Source organism: Callospermophilus lateralis, chromosome 4, assembly GCF_048772815.1.
Source record: "Callospermophilus lateralis isolate mCalLat2 chromosome 4, mCalLat2.hap1, whole genome shotgun sequence".
Classification (NCBI taxonomy): Eukaryota; Metazoa; Chordata; class Mammalia; order Rodentia; family Sciuridae; genus Callospermophilus; species Callospermophilus lateralis.
In genome coordinates, this window is record NC_135308.1 from 6,385,038 (window position 1) to 6,403,867 (window position 18,830).

General features: G+C 43.2%; 1 protein-coding gene and 1 long non-coding RNA gene across 3 annotated transcripts in view; one reads left to right on the forward strand and one right to left on the reverse strand.

Annotated features, from left to right (window-relative positions):
* Positions 1-17,419, reverse strand: part of Fdft1 (farnesyl-diphosphate farnesyltransferase 1) — a 31,100-nt gene extending 13,681 nt beyond the window's left edge. The window contains exons 1-4 of one of the 2 annotated variants that reach the window (XM_076853504.2): positions 17,244-17,419; positions 7,259-7,356; positions 6,112-6,295; positions 1,101-1,229 (exon numbers count right to left, since the gene is read on the reverse strand). In XM_076853504.2, the coding sequence (XP_076709619.2) occupies positions 1,101-1,229; positions 6,112-6,295; positions 7,259-7,356; positions 17,244-17,342 (510 nt within the window). In that variant the 5' untranslated portion in view covers positions 17,343-17,419. Of the gene's footprint in view, positions 1-1,100; positions 1,230-6,111; positions 6,296-7,258; positions 7,739-17,243 lie in introns of those variants that run through there. The other variant, XM_076853503.2, reaches the window with a different exon arrangement.
* Positions 7,007-12,358, forward strand: LOC143397475 (uncharacterized). Its single transcript, XR_013091162.2, has 2 exons — positions 7,007-7,908; positions 12,095-12,358. It is a non-coding gene; the product is annotated as an uncharacterized LOC143397475 (long non-coding RNA).
* Positions 17,420-18,830: the final 1,411 nt, after the last annotated feature.

Sequence of the window (18,830 nt, forward strand, 5' to 3'; positions counted from 1 at the left end):
CCCCACAAAAGGCATGTGTTGGAAACAATCTTCGGTGCAACAGGGTTGCAGGGGTATCTAATGGAAGGTGTTTGGACATGAAGGCTCTGCCCTCATACGTGCATCAATACCAGTTATAAAAGAGCTAGAGGGTGCAAGTTCAGTCCCTTGCTTTCCACCACATTATGACACAGCAAAAAGCCCCCACCAGACACAGGTCCCTTGAACTTTCCCAGCCTCCAGAACCGTGAGAAATAAATTTTATATCTTTATACATTACCCAATCTCTGGTGTTGTGTCATAGTGACCCAAGATGGACCAGGTCAATAACCATCACATAAACTGAGGGAGGGTGTAAAGAAAGTTGGAAGCATCTCCAAGTGTCTTAATTCTTTTTTTCTTTTCCAGCAACGAGATTGAACCCAGAGCCTCACACATGCCAGGAAAGCACTCTACCACTTAGCTATGCCACCAGGCCCCAAGTTCCTTCTTTCCATAAGGAGATGGTAACAAAGGAAGAAACACATATTAGATGCAATCCAAAATTAATAGCTCTGCATTCTCATGAGCTGTTCTTTGTTTCTAAGGAAATGGACACATTATATAGCAGTATAAATGACAGGGATGTCTCAGAAACAAACTGGCCAAGCTGGCACTGAGTTTAAAATATTTCTTAAGATAGGACTGAAAATAACTCAGATACCAACTAATGTACATACACAGTAAAAAAAAAAATAACAAAAACCTTTATTTTTAAAATTTGAAAACTACTCATATTTCTATATTACATGACATAATTTGGCCATTTACCTAATCTTCACACCAAATCAGATACAATTTTCTAAGCTCAAGGGTACTTTTCTATGTACCCTTGAAGACAAGTTAAATCTACTTTGGCCTCATTTAGTAGTAAGCTCTCTAGGGCTTGGATAATTTCATAGACAGAGCATTAAACTTTAAGCCCCTTTTAAGTGTTTACGAGGAGTCATTCAACCTAAACAGATGAAATCAGAAAACTTGGAACTGGTGGACAACTTTGTCCTCATTCTGAGCTTAACCATAAAGATGGCCAGTTCCATTTCAGGTACCACCCACAGACCCTATTTCACAGAGACACTGACCTTGTCCCACTCCCGTTCGGAGGTCACGTTCTTATCCAAAAACTCTGCCATTCCAGTTCCCATTCTCTGGCAGATGTCAGCAATCACTGTTTGATATTTCTTAGCCAGATTTCTAAACTCCAAGGAGATCTGAAATGGAAATCGTAAAAAATAGAAAACAAAAATTCTGTACTTTCATGTACCAAACAGAAAGCTGTGCTCTCGTAAAAAGCTGGACTCTAGTGAGGAGCAGGACCCACTTCCCATCATCAGTTCTCAGTTTATACCATGAAGTTGCAGTGCCTTCCTCACTCTAAGGCCACACTTTGAATTCCTTGAACAACTCCATTAACAGCAGGTCTGCCACCCAGTAATTTTTCCCAAGCACAGACTCTAACATAGAAAAGTAGTACTGATATTTCTTTCTTTTAAAAAAATATTTTATTTATTTTTATGTGGTGCTGAGGATCAAACCCAATGCTTCACATGTGCTGGGCAAGTGCTCTACCATTGAGTCACAACCCCAGCCCCTGTTTTTTCTTTTAAAATTATTTCTTCTGCACAAATTCTTTTTTCTTTTCTTTTCTTTTCTTTTTTTTTTTTTTTTTTTTTTTTTTTTGCAGTACCAGGGAATGAACCCAGGGATACTCTACCAAGTTATATCCCCAATCCCCAGCCCTTTCCACTTTTTATTTTGAGACAGGGTCTTGCTACTTTGCCCGGCTGGCCTTAAACTTGACCTTCTCCTGCCTCAGCCTCCTGAGTCAATGGGACTACCTGCCACTAAACCTGGTTATTACACAAATATTTTATTTAAGTTTAAAGTTCAAAGAACTATTTAGTGGTTATCAAAATACAATCTAAAAGTACCATGAACTTCTTAAATAAAATGCTAAGAAACATTAACTGAGCTGACACAACACTGCCAACAATGAATAGATGCTCTTAAAGATCACAAGTATGAGATTTATTTGGCCTGTGTTTACAGAAAGGTTAGAAAAACTTCCTCAGGAAGCACCTAAACTTAAGGGCTTAAGGAAGCACCAGCTGGCCTAAGGGACACAGCGATTTAGAAGCCTGAGGTCCTATCAGATTTCCCTGAGGAATATCAATTGTTAAACCCTAAAGACCCACTAAACCAATCTGGGTGCTCCAGAGGCTAATGCAGGTTTTTTTTGTTTTGTTTTGTTTTGTTTTTTATTTTGGGGGTTTTTTTAAAAATTTTTTTTTATTGGTTGTTCAAAATATTACAAAGCTCTTGACATCTCATATTACATATATTAGATTCAAGTGGATTATGAACTCCCATTTTTACCCCAAATACAGATTGCAGAATCACATCGGTTACACATCCACATTTTTACATAATGCCCTATTAGTAACTGTTGTATTCTGCTACCTTTCCTATCCCCTACTATCCTCCCTCCCCTCCCCTCCCCTCCCATCTTCTCTCTCTACCCCACCTACTGTAATTCATTTCCCTCCGAGGGGAAGGGGCTAATGCAGGTTTGTGCTGACCTGGGCATTCAGCAAGACCCTGTTCAAAATAAAAAACAAAAAGAGCTAGGGGTTTAGCTCAGTCTTAAAGCACCCCTGACTTCAATCCCCAGTACACCCCCCCCACCCCCTCACCTCCCAACACTGCCACAAGGAAAAATCCCTTCTTTTCAGAACAGCTGCTCCAAGTCAAAGTCAAAAGGTAATTCCTAGGGTGAAGGGAAACAAACTAGCAACTCTACCCAGGGTTATGTGAATCCCTGACTCTGGTAGCTCCTGGCCAGGGCATTTCTATTTATAAGAGGACAGGCCAAGGAGGGCAGGAGCTTAGATTCCAAAACACAAACACTGTAAACACTTCCACTTCTAAGTCTGACCTATTCCCTTCAGCAACATTTTTGTATTTATTACATATTATGTAACTCAAAAAATGAAGAAAAAAAAAAAATCCAGGAAAAAGGGACCAGGAAGAGCTCTGATTTCCTTGCAGCCTGAAGGAAGAAGCACAGCCTGCAAGCAACTCAGCCACCCCACCCCCGCCCCCAACACCCAGCCACCCTGCTGCCCTGGGAAGAGGCTGGGAGCCCCATGCACCCTCCAGGGAGCTCTGTCCAACAATTACAGCAATACCCAGGTCTTGGGTCACTTCCAGCTGTTCCAAGGACAGAAACGCAGGAGTCAGCAGTGAGTCCTTGGATAGTGGACAAAGGACAAATCCCAAGGTGTGGACAAGGGGAGCATGGAGCTTCCATTAACTCCTAAACACAAATTTCCCTAATTATAAGCCTTAGGAGCTTTGTGATTGAAACACTGGGCACGTCTACCTTCACCTATATTTTTAAAAAAGTGTTTTTTGTTTTTTGTTTCAGCGAACTTTTAAAAGAGGCAGTAAAATGTGCCATGTAAACACAAGGGCTCTGGGGTCAACCTTCTGGATTCAAATTCCAATTCTGCATCTTAACTTCACAAGTGATCTTAGGCAGATGCTTAAGTTCTTTGTTCTTTTTTTCTTTTTTATATATTTTTAGTTGTTGTTGGACACATGCCTTTATTTTATTTGTTTTTATGTGGTGCTAAGGATCGAACCCAGCGCCTCGCACATGCTAGGCCATCACTCTACCACTGAGCCACCACCCAACCCAATGCTTAATTTCTTTATGCTTCTGCTTCCTCAACTATGCAACTGTGGATGTTAATGGTACATCACATACTAGGGAGCCTGCCTATCAAAATTATTATAGATAAAATAACAAACAGTAAATTAACAATGAAATATTTTTAGGTACAGATTTCTAGTAAGTTACACAATAAATGTATGATAGTATTGCTATTATAATTTAAAAACCACCCAGTGCTATTCCTTGAGCTACATTTAAAGTAGAGCTCTACGACTTTGAGCTTGCTACTTTTCCATGTGAGAAAGGTAAACCTGAATCCATAATATATAAAGAGTTTTAGAAAGCCCAGCTTGAAATGATACCAGCTAACGTTCACTAAGGCAAAAAGCAGCAAGTCCAAACTCCAGACACAAACTGTGCATCAAGCAGAGTTCCCTTGGTCAGAATGCTCAATTTAGGATTATTCCTAGAACCTGCGGAGCCTGGGAGAAGAGTACAAATAGAGGCCCACACATCACGGGTGGCAAAAAAATAAAACAAAAATTACCTCTTGAGCTAATAACTTGTTCATTAAAACATGTTCTACCTGCACTGTCTTAACAAATACATCTTCATAACAACCTGGAGTACTCAGGTTTGAATGATGTGTGTACATATTTTGATACTAGGGATTAAACCCCAAGGCATTTACCACTGAGCTATACCCCCAGCCCTTTTTATTTTGAGACAGCATCTCTCTTTAAGTTGTCAGGCTGGCCTCTGTCTTGCAATCCTCTGATCATCATGCCCCAGCCTCCCAAGTCACTGGAATTGCTGTCCTGTGCCACTAGGCTCAGCTACTTCATGTTCAAATATGAAACTTTCAAAAACAGAGTGTTATTTTTCCATGGAATGCTGCAGGCAAAAGAAGATACTTACATTTACAAACATCGAAACAGTATCTGAAAATATACTAGGTATCTCCCGCAAATGATTTTCACATTCACATTTTTGTGCCTTCTATTTTTACAATACCTAAGACTTTTACCTCATGATCAGAAATCAATTACTATAAATCTACTCTACTCAAAAGTAGTTTGGGAGGTTGTTTTTTTTTTTTTTTTTTGGAGGCCAGCTCTAGCAATATTATTTTTTAAAGGGTGAACACTCTGATTATAAATGGGGTGCAACCACTGCTTACAGCATATCTGCCTTAGCAGAATTCAAAGGTCTTCAGTGAATCGCTATAATTTCCAAGGCCAGTCAGAGGGAACCCATCCTCTGAGCACCAAGCACCAATACTTTCCCTCACCCCATCCTTCTCCGTAGACTCTTTTCTTTCTTCCTTTCTCTACATTATACTATGTTATATTTTGGGCTCTGGCACTGAAGATATGAACTTAGCAATCTGAAGTAACCCCTGCCCAAAGGGTCTTTCTCAAACTAAGGGATAGACTCTCCTGTTCTGCCTACTCCCTTTCCCACTCAGATATGTAGATTTATTTCCTTAGCAAAAGCAACACAAGGTCTGCCTTTCATTAAAACTCTGGCAACTTTGGGGGCTGCTGTGAGCAATTAGGAAACATGTGACTTTGTTAAGTCAAACCTTTGCTCACAGGAATGAAAGAGTCACTTATTATATTTACGTGATGACATGTGCAAACACTAAAAGAGTAGGACCTAGTCACCTGTATAAAATAAACCTGAGGAATCCTCAAAGATCAAGGCTTTAATTATGTTCCAGGAGAACAAACCAAAAAGTAAATATGTCCCAGGCACTAAATTCTTTGTATGTATGAAATTCCTCAACCCTCACAGCTCTATCCTCAAAAATGAGGACACTGAGGCGAAAGCAATTAAGGAATTTGCCCAGGATCATAAAACTTTAAGTGGCAGAGGATCACCCTGCTGCTCAACCCTCATCCCAGCTGCTAAAAGAGCTCACTTCCTACCTCACAGGTGCTACCAGCGCTGAGCACCAACCCCAAGCAACCAAGCTCACGGAAGTCAGGTGACATTATAACAGTAAGTGAGACTGTGAAAGCCTGCCTAACAATCTACCTTTTTCAACACAAAAACTGAATCCAGTTTTCCATGAGAATAAACATTGACTTCAAAACAACATACGTGTAATAAAGATAGTAGCCAATGCTATTCAAGAGCTTTACCTACTCCAACTCTTCTAAAGCTCAACACCATGAGGTAGATAATATTATGGTCCCCTATTTATAGATGAAGAAACTGAGGCACAGAGAAGTTATGCGCCAGTGAATGAGCTGGAATTCCAATCCAGACAACTTGGCTCCAGGGTTCTCCTCCATCACATCCTGCTGCCCTTAGACTGCTTACTTTACCTTCCTCTACAGCTACATGGGACAGCTGACACTACATTGCCAGGGTAATGACGTGTACACAGAAGAGACTTGTAATTCTGCTACCGTGGGGAAGTCCTCCAGCACTTGTCGGTCCTTCTCCTTGCTCTCCATGAATCGCCAGTCTGGATCGTAAAGGAAAGTGTGAAAGTTGTGCAGCAGTGGGACCTTTTTTTCCACACTGATGGTCATGTCATCTTCCAGGGTGTCCAGAGCTCGGAGAACCAGATAAAAGATGCACACTGCGTGGCTGCAGAAAAGGGAAGGCTATTAATGTATTAGAACAAGAAGCCAAAGGTATCTGTTTTAAGATAACATATCATTTGTACCAGGCCATTTTCTAAATCCACCTACACCCTTAACTACACAGAACTATGAAAGGAGTCCAAGCCCTTTCATACTTAACAAACTTATTTATTTATTTATTTTCCTTTCTCAAATGGGAGTAATATACTTTTATAGCTATTTATAAGGCACAAAATTTAAAACCTACTAGGTAGATATTGCTTCTGCTCCCAGAATCAACTACATTTAATGTAGGCCATTAGGCAAAATGGGCAGTTAGGGAATGTAGGCAATGAGGGTTGAATAGGTCCACACATACAAAGAGTGACTCTCTCATATCCTATGAGCAAAGGTTTGATCTAACAAAGTTACCTGTTTCCTAATGTTTAGGCATTAGTGCCAAAGATCAAATGTTTAGAACTAACTAATATTTTGGAGGTAAAAAAGAAAGCAAAAAAACCATAGTAACTTCTCATAAATAAAGGCAACTGGTATAAATTCACGTGTGTCATCTGCTTCTGATTGTTCAGAAGGGCAGCTAGAATACAAAGTAGCCTAAGGGGAACCCAGAAAAATGCTTAAGCTGCTCTGGGGCAGGTTCAGCTGCCAGGACTAAAAAAAGTTAATAAACATCACCATCCCCCACTGCTTCTCTGAAAGGGCGGGCCTGCAGGGACACTAGTAGATGGCCATGTGCCTGTGAGGGCATTCTAAAGTAAACATGCACGTTTCCATCTCACTCCTCCACTCCAGGCATTTCCTTCACTCAGGATGGGCTACTTCTGGCTAAGCCAGGGCAAGAAGACTGCAATGCTAAGTGCTGAGTTAAAGAAAAAATAAAAAACAAAACAAAACCCTGCTGGAATGACTCAAAGGCCCCTGGAAAAGCTCTCTTCTCCTGAGTCAGAGCGCAGCCTCTGCCACTCACCGCATTTCCCCATCCAGCGCCTGGATAACAGCTGCGAAACTGCGACTGGTCTGGTTCAGATACTTGTAGCAGGTTTTCAAGCTGCTGCTGAGAGAGTCCTGCGGACAGAGAAGGCACACCGCGGTCGGAGACGTCGAGGAGCAGGAGTGAGTGTGGGACTGGGGAAGGAGGCCGGCCGCCGGGCACCGCAGCCGAGGCCCATCTTTGGGAGGCCAGGGGGCTGGAGGTAAGGGGCAGCCACGAGAGATGCCAGCGCCAGGGCCCCTGGGCGCCGCGGCGGGGCTCAGCACCAAGGTGCGCTTGAAGAGGGACATAGCCTTGGTGCTGCAGGCGGCTGCGGCCATTGGAAACGCGGGTGCACGGGAGTCTTCCCTCCATAGGCCCCAACGGAGCTGGGAGGCGCCCACCGAGAGGGGCGCCGCAGGCGCTCCCTGCACCCCAACCCCAGTTGCGCAGGCGGAGCAGGGCTCCAGCGGGCCACCCCGCCCCGCACGTGGCGCCCCGCCCCGTCCCCGCCCCGGAGCCGCAAGTGGCGCCGCGGCACCGCCCCCAACCCCAACCCTGTGCGGGTCCTGCCAGCCTCCGGCTCTCTTCGGAACCCACAGTGCGGTGGTCCGGGTCCCCCTCGGACAGGCCTGCTCTTACTCCCGGTGAGCCTCACTTGGACCAAGCATCACTCAGGCCCCGCCGAATCCTCTTCCCGACCAGACCTGGTCTTTCTGACGTGTCTGTCTTGGCATCGCCCCTTTTAGCCAGAACCCCACAACCGACACACCTGGTCGCTGCGGCCTGCCTTCAGCAAATGTCCGGGTCTGCCCACTTTGGCCAGAATCTCCCCGCCCCCACCCGGCCCGCTATTCTGCCGACGTTTGCGCACCACTGTAATCGGAACTGCGCTGGGTTGTCTCCTCCCCCCACTGCAATCGTTTTTCTGAAAAAAAGTTCTCCTCTCCCACTCCAACCACTAAGTCCGCTCTCGAGCTCCATTAACACCTGTTCCCCCTTTGCTGGCCTCTGGAAAGCTGGCTGTTCCTTTTAAGATTTCTTCCTCTTCTCTTTGAAATGAGTAAAATGAAGAAAGCTGTTTCCCGAGCGTTACACACTCCCCTAAGAAAAGCAAGGACTGCTTTTTTGAAGGGGAGAGCATTTACAATGCAAGTATATCAGAAAGAATTGCAGTTTGTGCACACTTTTATATAAACTTCTTCTTTTAGCAGTTTTAGGTTCACAAAGAACTGAGCAAAAAGTCCAGAATTCCCATAACCCACCCCCACCCCGCACACAGTCTCCCCACTCTTCTTGAGAAATGGGAGACATCTGAAATATCTAATAGCAAGAAAGTGGGTTTGGGTTTATTTATTTTATTTTATTTTATTTTATTTTATTTTATTTAAATACAGCGTACTTACTAGTAGGAAATCCCATAAAGTCACTCTGGGATGTTAGTGAAACTTGGAACTTGGTGGGGTCCAGGTGAACTACATTCTTTTTTATTTGTGTGTATTTCCTAACATGGTTACATACTATTTTTGTCTAAAGAGTAAGGCTTTAAAAAATTACATAATCTTGAGAATTTGGTTTTATTGCCATTTCCAGTAAAAAATATTAATAAAAGCTAATGTTTAGTGGTGACCATATGTAAGTACAGTACAGTGTGTGGCACATAAAAATATCCAGGAATGGTCAGATGAATAAATTAATACATTCCTAGACTATTTTAAAACAATTCACAATTCCTTTCCTTTCATAATGGGGAAAAACAGAGTTCATAAAAAGAAACCCTATAATGGCTCTGTGAGGAGAGCCAGGCCAGTTCTTCACATGACTCACTGTCATCAAGCCACAGGGACTCCCTGCACTGCCCAATGTTTTCATCTTCAGGTCAAACAAGTGGCTTGGAGGCTGATGTCTAACCAGGCATTTCAGTGAATGCAAAGGTGCATCAATGGGGATCTGAAGAGCAGCCATCTCAGAGAACACACTACCCCTTTCCCAACACAACAATAAGCATGCAATAGTAATAAGCATACATCCTTTGTGCCCCTATATAAAAGGGGCAAGCTACAGAATTTCCTTCCCTGGCTCCTTCACACATTACTTTTCCTGTCACCCATTTAAGTACCTCACCTTGAACAACAGTTCCTTCAAGTTAAGGAATACTGCTACACAGGAAGGTAAGGCACATGTGGAAAACAGCTTCCACAGCTTGAGTCCCATGAGCCTGTCCCTAGGGTGTCCCGCTGTTTTCTACAGGTATCTGAGATGAAGTGCACATCCCAGGTGACAAAACAGGCCTTAAATGAGAAAACAAGGCTCACTGACATTGAGAGGAAGGGTGTAGAGTGGCTCTAATTACAAGACTGAACTCCCAGAACTGTAGGACAACTACCAGCCCACCCTGCAACCTTCCTATTTTTATTAAAACAGGTTTGCTCAGGAGGGAAAAACACAAAAAGCACAAAACTCACACACTTCAGAACTGGATTTAGACACAAAAGCAATGACCACCATTCATTATACACACACTGCACTACTAAACCTTCAGGAAGATATTACAGACCTCAATCCACATGAAACCTCCATGGCCAGATAACTAGCAGAATTCAGAATTTTTCATGTCCAGAAAACAGACAATAAGATACACATAGAACCCTAACAGTGAGATGTACTGATCTATTGATGGATCATTAGTATTTCTTTAGCAAAATATTAGAATATTTAAACCAAGAGGGTTTCAACTTAGAGTCAAATCAGGTTTTGTTCCAAGTGATTTGAGAAAAACCTGGAGTTGAGAAACTGTGATGAAGGTATTTTGACTGTGATCTGTCTTACAGATGGAACTGTGGCCCAGAGGTTAGCTTACTAAAGGTTGTCCAGCTAACAGTACTATTGAGCCAGGAACTAGACCTAATCAAGAGACTTCAGATACTGGTCCAGGGCTAGAGCTATAGCTCAGTGATGGAGCGCTCCACTAGCAGTGTGAGGCTCTGGGTTTGACTCTCCCCAAACAAGATGTTAGTCTAAATAATATGCTTTAGACTTGATAGAAGTCAGACCTCTAGTTACAAAAGCCCTGCTTATACATTTGGTGATGTCTCCACAATGCTGAAGTGACCCACAATGCATTTCTCAGAACACATGCCCATTATTAAGCTATACACATGCTGTATTTTGAGGAAAGTCAGATAGTATTCAGCACATCCACTCAGAAACTTCTAGAAAACTTGAATGGAGTGCCAACACATGCACTGACTATACCCAAATGAGAGGATACAGAAAGAGTGAAAATGATTTTCCAACTTTATGTTTTTGCCTAGAATTGCCTAAAATCATATGATCCTTAAGTGGAAGTATGAATTACACATTGTGCATAGTGAAAGGGAGGGAAATCCTGCTTATTCCATTTTGTGACCTCTGAATAATGCCACACAACTTACATGTGGCAGAATGTCCCTAGATTTACTGATATGTTCATAAAAAATAAGTCAAATTTGCTGAGCCCTGAATTTCTTCTTCTTTTGTGTGTGTGGGTGGGGTGGGGTGGGGGTGGGGAGTACTGGGGATTGAAAGCAGTACTAGGCTACTACTGAGCTACACCCTCAGGTCCCTGTATCCTGAATTTCTATGACAGAAATAATAAGCATTCAATATCAACTAAGCATACATTCCCACCACCCCCTCAGCTTTTGTGTTACTTAAGAATATCAAGTGAAGGGAAATGTATTTCCCTACTTGTTCCCTCTAGTTAAACACTTGATTATTTCTTAAAAAAAAAAAAAAGAAAAGGCTTGCAGGGGTATATAAAAAAGTGCTCAGAAAACAACTAACAAACAAATACTGTTCCATATTAATTTGAATTTTAGAGCTAGAAGGAGGAACCCCACCAAAGCGACCCTCCTGATAATTCCTCAGGTGCCCGTCTCATCTGTCCTACATCAGGAATAGTGCAAGTCTCACTGTTTAAAAAATTCAAAGGTCAGGCTGTGAAGTCTTTCTCGATCCCTTTACCATGGTAGGGTTGGTTACCTCCCATCCCCAGAGGTAACCAACACTACCATTTTCTCCAGTAGCCTCAATTTATAAAGGGAAGAGTCCCTGGCCCCTAATCACAACCCTACAGGTTTACCTTTACCAGACCTCACTCAGACACTCAGATCCCTTGCCCTGATATTAATTTCTTTATAGAATTTCCTTCTACCTGAAATAGTGTGCATTTGCTTTACTTGTCTCTCCCACAAAAGTCAGGTCTTCTGCTACCTTGTCCACTGTTTAATCTCCAGCACCAGAACAACATCTGGTATGCAACTGGTGGTCAAGTATTTGTTAATTGAATGGATGGTAGACTTGTATGAAGGTGCAGGAAGGGAAGAAAGAAACTATGTGTTGCAGAGCACCTTTGATGTGCCAGAGTTGCATGCAACAAAATGGAGATCTGATCACACAATGTCTGGGATCACACAATGCTTGAGCTCTTTAATCTGAGCCACCTCCAGGCTGGAAGTGCAGAGGTGTTCAGACAAGCCTGGCCAGGCATCCTGAATCACCACTTAGAAGCTGTGGGGCCCTGGAAAAGCCGCTGAATTATTTTCTGCCATGTTTTTTAATGTGTAAAAGGCAGTAATAATAGTATTTCTTTCTTAGAAGTTGTTGTCAAAATTGACTAAGTATACTAAGTTAAAAAAATGGCTATAAAAATGTGTGGCTCTTCCCATCAGGAGATAAATCTCTACTTCCTTGAATCTGGGTGCCCATTGTGACTTCTTTGGACTAAATGGACAGTAACACATATGACTCAAGTATAGTCCTGTGTGAGCACTGGGATCTGCTCTCTTGCAGTGTCCACGAGGAGGGTTCCGGGACGAGCCTGCTAGATGATGAGATTTGATCCCCTGACACTCTGATTACAGCCTGCTAGCCACCCAACCACCCAGCCACAAGCTGACGGGTCAGTTGGGACGCTCTGGGGAAAACAGCCAATCTGGTCCAGGCCAGAAGAATCCCCAGCTGGCCAAGAGATCTGTGAACTAAAAAACAACTATTACTTTATGTCACTAAGTTTGGATATCTTATATTGGGGCAAATATACATAACTAAAATTTACCATTTCTCAAGAGTTCATTCGTACCAACTAAACTCACAGGAGGGCATCCCTGTAATCCCAGCTATGCAAGGGGCTAAGGCAGGAGAATCACAAACTCAAGACCAGCCTGGGCAACTAAGTGAGACCATGCTCAAAATAAAATGGGCTGGGGACGTAGCTCAGTGGTACAGTGCTTTCCTAGCTTATATGAGGCCCTGAGTTTAATCCCTAGCACCAAAAAAAAAAAAAAAAGGAGAAGAACAATAGGAAAACAAATACACTCACAGGTTGAATAACCAAACTCCCAGAGTTCAGGTCACTAAGTTTCGGAATGGTTTGTAACTCAATACAAACTGATACACTGAGACTGTGATTTAAAGAGCTTAGCACAGCCTCTGGCAAACACTAAGAAGTCAATTGATACCTATTATTAGTAGTAATTGGTTAGTCTAACACCCAATATTATCTCCTCTCACTCCCTGTTAAATAGTATTCTAAAAATATCGCTTTGGTCAAGTCACAGCTGTGCTTCTGACCACCCCCTACTGAATATGGCCCAGCTTCTGGCCAGCACCTACCCTGGCTGACTGTTCTTGTTATTCCACACACAACTCCTGGCTTTTATCTTTTCCCTTCTGAACGTTCTCCCCATTAATCCAAATTCCTTCTTACAAACCACTTTTCCCTTCTTTTCTGAAAACCCTTCTTTCAAAAAACACTTCCACATCACTAAAATACCCAAAATTTACTTGGGATTACTTGACAGACCCTGGGTTGTCTTTCTTTAGTGCACCTGCTCTCCACTAGACTGAATGTGTTCAGTGGAATAGGCATTTCCACTATACATCCATCACAAGACAGTGGGTTGGTTCACCTTTCAGCTGGATCCAGACAACCTGTGTTTAGTGCACCTTTGTGGTCCACTACCTTAAGGATAAGTAACACAGCAGGGTTAAGAGAGCAAGAGTCAAAACCCAGCTCTGCCACCTAATAACTATTGGAGGTTAGGCAATTAGCTACCTTTTTGGGTTTCTGTTTCTTCATCCATAAAACAGAAAAGACAACATTGTCTTCCTTAAAAGGCTATTGGATATTTAATAGACATTAGAATAAAATTTGTGTGGCACATAGTAACAACTCAATAAACATTAGCCAATTATTATTATAACACCCTCTAGCTAAACAGTAAATATCTAGGTTTCATGTCTTTTAGCAGGGCACCCTGATGGGAGAGTGGGTCTTCAACAGGTACAAGTAAGAGATCTGGACTGACCATAATTTCAAGTCCACAGCATGAGGGGACTGCCTGAAAAAGTCAATAACACAGATATGAAGGGTGGGGAAAGTCTTGAGAGGCAGTAAATGGCTTTACATGTTCTGGATATTTTCTTTCTTTCTTTCTTTTCTTTTCTTTTCTTTGTGGTGCTGGGGATAGAACACAAGGCCTTGCACATACTAGACAAGAACTGGGCCACATCCCCAATTTGTTCTTTGTCTTTGGTACTGGGGATTGAACCCAGGGATACTATATCATTGAACTTCATCCCCAGCCCTTTTTTTTTTTTTTAATTATTTATTTTGAGACAGGTCTCACTAAGTTGCTTAGGGTCTTTATAAGTTGCTGAGGTTAGCCTCAAAATTGTGATCCTCCATCCTCAGCCTCTCTACTCCCTGGGATTATAAGCATGTGCCCTCACAATAGACCCTAGCACTAATTTCTTAAGTAAAAAGAAAGAAGTAAATATGACAAAAAGTTAATAAATACTTAATCTCAAAGATAGACACCAGGCAGTGTCTAATATTATTTTCAGAATTTTCCTATTTGTTTGAAATATTTTGTAATTAAAATGAATTTTTAAGTTAATGAAATCTTAAGGCATGTTAATTAGCAATAACAGCATATATAAGAAAGAAATTAAAAGTTCTTGGGCTGGGGATGTGGCTCAAATGGTAACGTGCTCGCCTGGCTTGCGCGGGGCGCTGGGTTCGATCCTCAGCACCACATAAAAATAAAGATGTTGTCCACCGAAAACCAAAAAATAAATATTAAAAAAAAAATCTCTCTAATACAAAAAAAAAAGTTCTAAACTGGCAGATTCAGTAACAAACAGAATCCTAGAGACTTGCCTAGTCATAACTCTGGGGACTGAGGCAGGAGGATCAAAGTTTGAAGCTCAGCCTGGGCAATTTAGCAAGACCCTGTCTCAAAATAAAAACAAAAAGGGGTGGGGGTGTGGTTCAGTGGTAGAGCATTCCTGGGTTCAATCCCCAGTACTGCAAAATAAATTTTTAAAAAATACATAAATAAATAAAGTTCTAAAGTGGCCAGACCATATTAAAAGTACAGTGGGACACTATACTTTAAAGAGAAAGACCTGGTTTGAACATGATCTGGAAGAGTAACATATGATGAATAAAGAACACAGAACATCTGACTTTTATGTCAGTATTCCTAAAGAATTTGAGAGTTCTCTAGCACACTTCAAATATTTGTACTCAAAACAAGGATTAGCCTCTCTGTGGCTCTAGAGGTAGAACAAAGGGTGAGAGTTCACCTCACTCTAAGGTAACCTCTTCCTGAAAACTAGGTGATGTCCCTAAAGGGAATAAATTACCTGTCACTGGAGTTCAGGAGACTGAACAATTTGAATTGTAAAAGAGATTCTTTGTCTTAAGTCATAGATCTCTGGAACAATCAGACAATAGTGGAACTTCCCCCAATGCACAAATATATAACAACAAATACAGATTAAGTATCCCTTTTCTAAAATGCCTGGGAACAAAATATTTGCATATAAATAATGGAATCTCTTGAGAATGGGATCCAGTCCAAACATGAAATTAATTTGTTTCATATACACCTTCTACACATAGCCTGAAGGAAATCTTATACAATATTTTTAGTGCAACTGTTTTTACCACACCTGTTGTGTAAGGTGGTCAGATGTGGAATTTTCCACTTGTGATCATCACGTCAACATTCAAAAGGTTTCAGATTTTGGAGCAATTTGGATTTAAGATTGGGTATATTCAACCTGTATTTACAAATAATTTCAAGAGAGTCCCAAATAAGAAACCCTAATAAGAATCTCAGGTTAAATATTTATTCAACATGGCACAGAAGCAATTTAAAGCTGTATTTTCTTTAGGCAGTCCTCAAAAGATTAAATCCCTATCCCAGCCAGTAGTGTTTTTTTTTTTTTCCCTTCTGTAAATCATCTTATGACATTTATATAAGTTTATCATGTTTAAAAAGCTAGAGTCTTCTTGATGACAACTTTGTTCACGTGCATTGAAAAGCTATCTTGTTTACAATGGATAAAGAACATCAAAAAGATTCCTATTTTCAAATAGCTTAAAATTCAAAGTCAAATACAGAATCTTGAATCTGAAAGAGACATTGGGAGCATAAAATCAATACACAAATAGCAACAATACATAACTAGGGGACTGCTACAGGGTAAAACAGAATTGGAGAAGGCAAGTTCACAAGTAATAAGAAGACACCTGGTGGGGTGGGCAGCAAAAGAAGTTCAGTGGATTAGACAGAGGGGAATGGGGGGATGGGAATAGGAAAGACAGTAGAATGAATCTGACTTAATTTTCCTATATTCATCATATGAACACACAACCAGTGAAACTTCACATCATGTACAACCACAAGATTAGGATCCTAATTAGAAGTCAAAGTATACTCTACAGTCATGTATATATAAAAAGAAAAAAAGAAAAGACATCTTCTTACCTATCAATAATTTAATTTTGTGGTTCTGGGGATGAACCCAGGGCCTCACACATGCTAAGCAAGCCTATATCATGGAGCTATGCCCTCAGCCTTGTTTTATTTTGTTCTGAGACAGGATCTCCCATACTTGCTCCAGCTGGCCTTGAACTTGTGATCCTCCTGCCTTAGTCTTTAAATAGCTGAAACTGCAATTGTGCACCACCACACCTGGCTCTATGAACAATTTTGTAACACTTTATTGCCCCAATAAGACGGTGAGCTACTTATTTGTCTACACTGCATGTCATTCTGCCATCCATACTGCATGCAATATAAAATCTAGCACTGAAACAGGTGTTCAGTGAGTGTCTGCAGAATGGTCCACAAGAGGGTGGCAGTCCCTAGAACTAGACCTTAAAGGATGAGAAACATTCTAAGATAAAGGATAAAACGTTCTTTTGATAAGAGAACATTTGAATACAGTATCTGACTGTGATGTTTTCACTGCGGAAAATAAAAGCTTTTGATGTAAACCACTAATTTGATTTCAATAATTATGCAAGCATAATCTTCTTATTGGAATGGCATCACAACCATTCATTTAATAAAGGGTACAGGCATGAGGCAGGCGAAATATAAATAAAACCAAGCAGTCAATGTCTGTCCAGCCAATCAACAGGCACATAGCTAATAAGAACGTGGAGGAGTAGGTATGAAGCACAGAGGAAGGAGCTAGTGACTGCAGGAAGGCGGGGAAGCTCATGGAGGAGGTGATATGACTGGAAAAAGGAGTAAGATTTCATTCCAGAAAAATGTATTCACATGATAATATCTGCACAGTTCATCATGTTTTCAAAAAAATTCTCTGACCTGTCGTCTCCTACTTAACCTACCAACCCAGTTTCAGTTTGGGAGCTCATCTATTAGAGCACAGATCAACATCAGGGCTCACGGAGAAGGAAATGCGCACCTAAGCTACCTGACAACCAACGGCCTGGACCAGCGGGCTGGAGCGCGAAGGCCGTCAGGAGGACAGTCCACCGCGCTGGGTGAGGACAGAGAGCCGGGGCGGGTGCCCCCGGCGTCGGGCAGCCGCTCGCTGCGCCCCTCGCCTGGATTCCGGGAGGCCGCCGCGGCGCACGGCCTCCCGCCCGGCGGGGATGCAGAGATGCTCGGCCCACCTGGTCCATCTTGGGTATCACTTTCCACCTGCCCCCCATCCGGAAGCGCAGCAGGTTGTAGAACTCCTCGGGGTGGCCCAGGCACTTCACGAACTCCATGCTGCGGGATGGCGGCGACGGGCTATCAGACCTCGGGGATCACTTCTCAGGATCTCTGGCTCGCAAGTGACGGCGACCCGCGGAGGTGAGCAGAGGCGGCGCAGCCCGGAAGGCGGGCGTGGAGGCGGGCCCAGCGCGGCGGAGCCCCGCCCAGGTCCCGCCCACTTCAACCGGCCTCGGGCGCTCGCGCCGCTACCCGGAGCTCGCGGGGTGGACTGACGGGCACTGATTGGGCAGAGCCGCTCGCACCAGGAAGACGCCGACCAATCGGCGGCAGGACGAACCTGGCGTGACGACCACGCCCTAGAAACTCATTGGAGGGTTGAAAGAAGCCTGAGAGCGGGATTGGTGTCCTAGAGAGGGCCTTTGTTTTCCTTAGCTTACAGCTGCCCGGGAGCGAGCCGGAGTTAAAGTGCGCTTCGCGAGAGTTGCTGGAGTCGACCCTCGGCGCCAGCTGCCCACGGCTCATGCTTGTACCCGCCTGTGTCGGGCTCGCGGGCGTGGAATTCACCGAGGCCTAAGTAGAAAGCCTTTAAAAGGCGGCCGGCTACCAAGCCGTTGGGCGTGCGCTGCCCGCTGCAGGTCGGGGAGAAAGCGGCCGGGGCCGCTCGCGCACGTGCACTCCCAGCCCGGCTCCCGCTGCGGCTTCTGCAGCCCGGGGTCGGGCGCGTGCCGCCTCGGCTGCACTTCACAGCTGATCCCACTAAGCCTCAGAAAAATGCAAGCAAAGTGGGAATTGTCTCTTCCTAGACCTCAAGCCCCAGACGCCACCGGCTGCGGTAGCCTCCTTCGGTCTCCCAAAACCACACCTGGTGCTCCTTTTAAAATCTAAGTCAGGCCGGACGCGGTGGCGCACACCGGTAGCCCCAGTGACAAGGGAGGCTGAGGCAGGAGCAAAGCCAGCCTCAACAATTTAGCGAGGTTATAAGCAACCTAATGAGACACTGTCCCAAAATAAAAAGGGCTGGGGATGTAGCTCAGTGGTTAAGCGCCTTTAAACTTAATCCCTAGCGCGGGAGCACGCACAGGGGGCACGCACACACGCCAGCCTCAACAATTGATTGAGGCCCTGAGCAGCTCAGTGAGACCTTGTCTCTAAAAAAATAAACAAATAAAAATAAAAATAGGAAAAGGTTGGGGATGTGGCTCAATGGTTAAGCGCTCCTGGGTTCAAACCATAGTAATAAAAAAAAAAAAAAAAAAAAATCTTAAGGGAAGCTCACTGCCCCACCATCTCTCCATTTCACTCAGCCTTGAACTTGTGATCCTTCTGCCCCCACTTTCTCAGCTCCTATCTAGTTCCCAGCCCCTGTACACTGGCTACCACTCTGCACAAAGTGCTCTCTGAAAGGTCATCATGACCTCAAATTTGAATAACTGCCAAATCCCAAAGGCCTCTTCTTAGCCATTCTCTTTCAAGTTGTCATGATTCACATTATTCTCAACTTCTATTGGAATTTCTTTTCTCCCTACTCCTCCTTTCTCCTC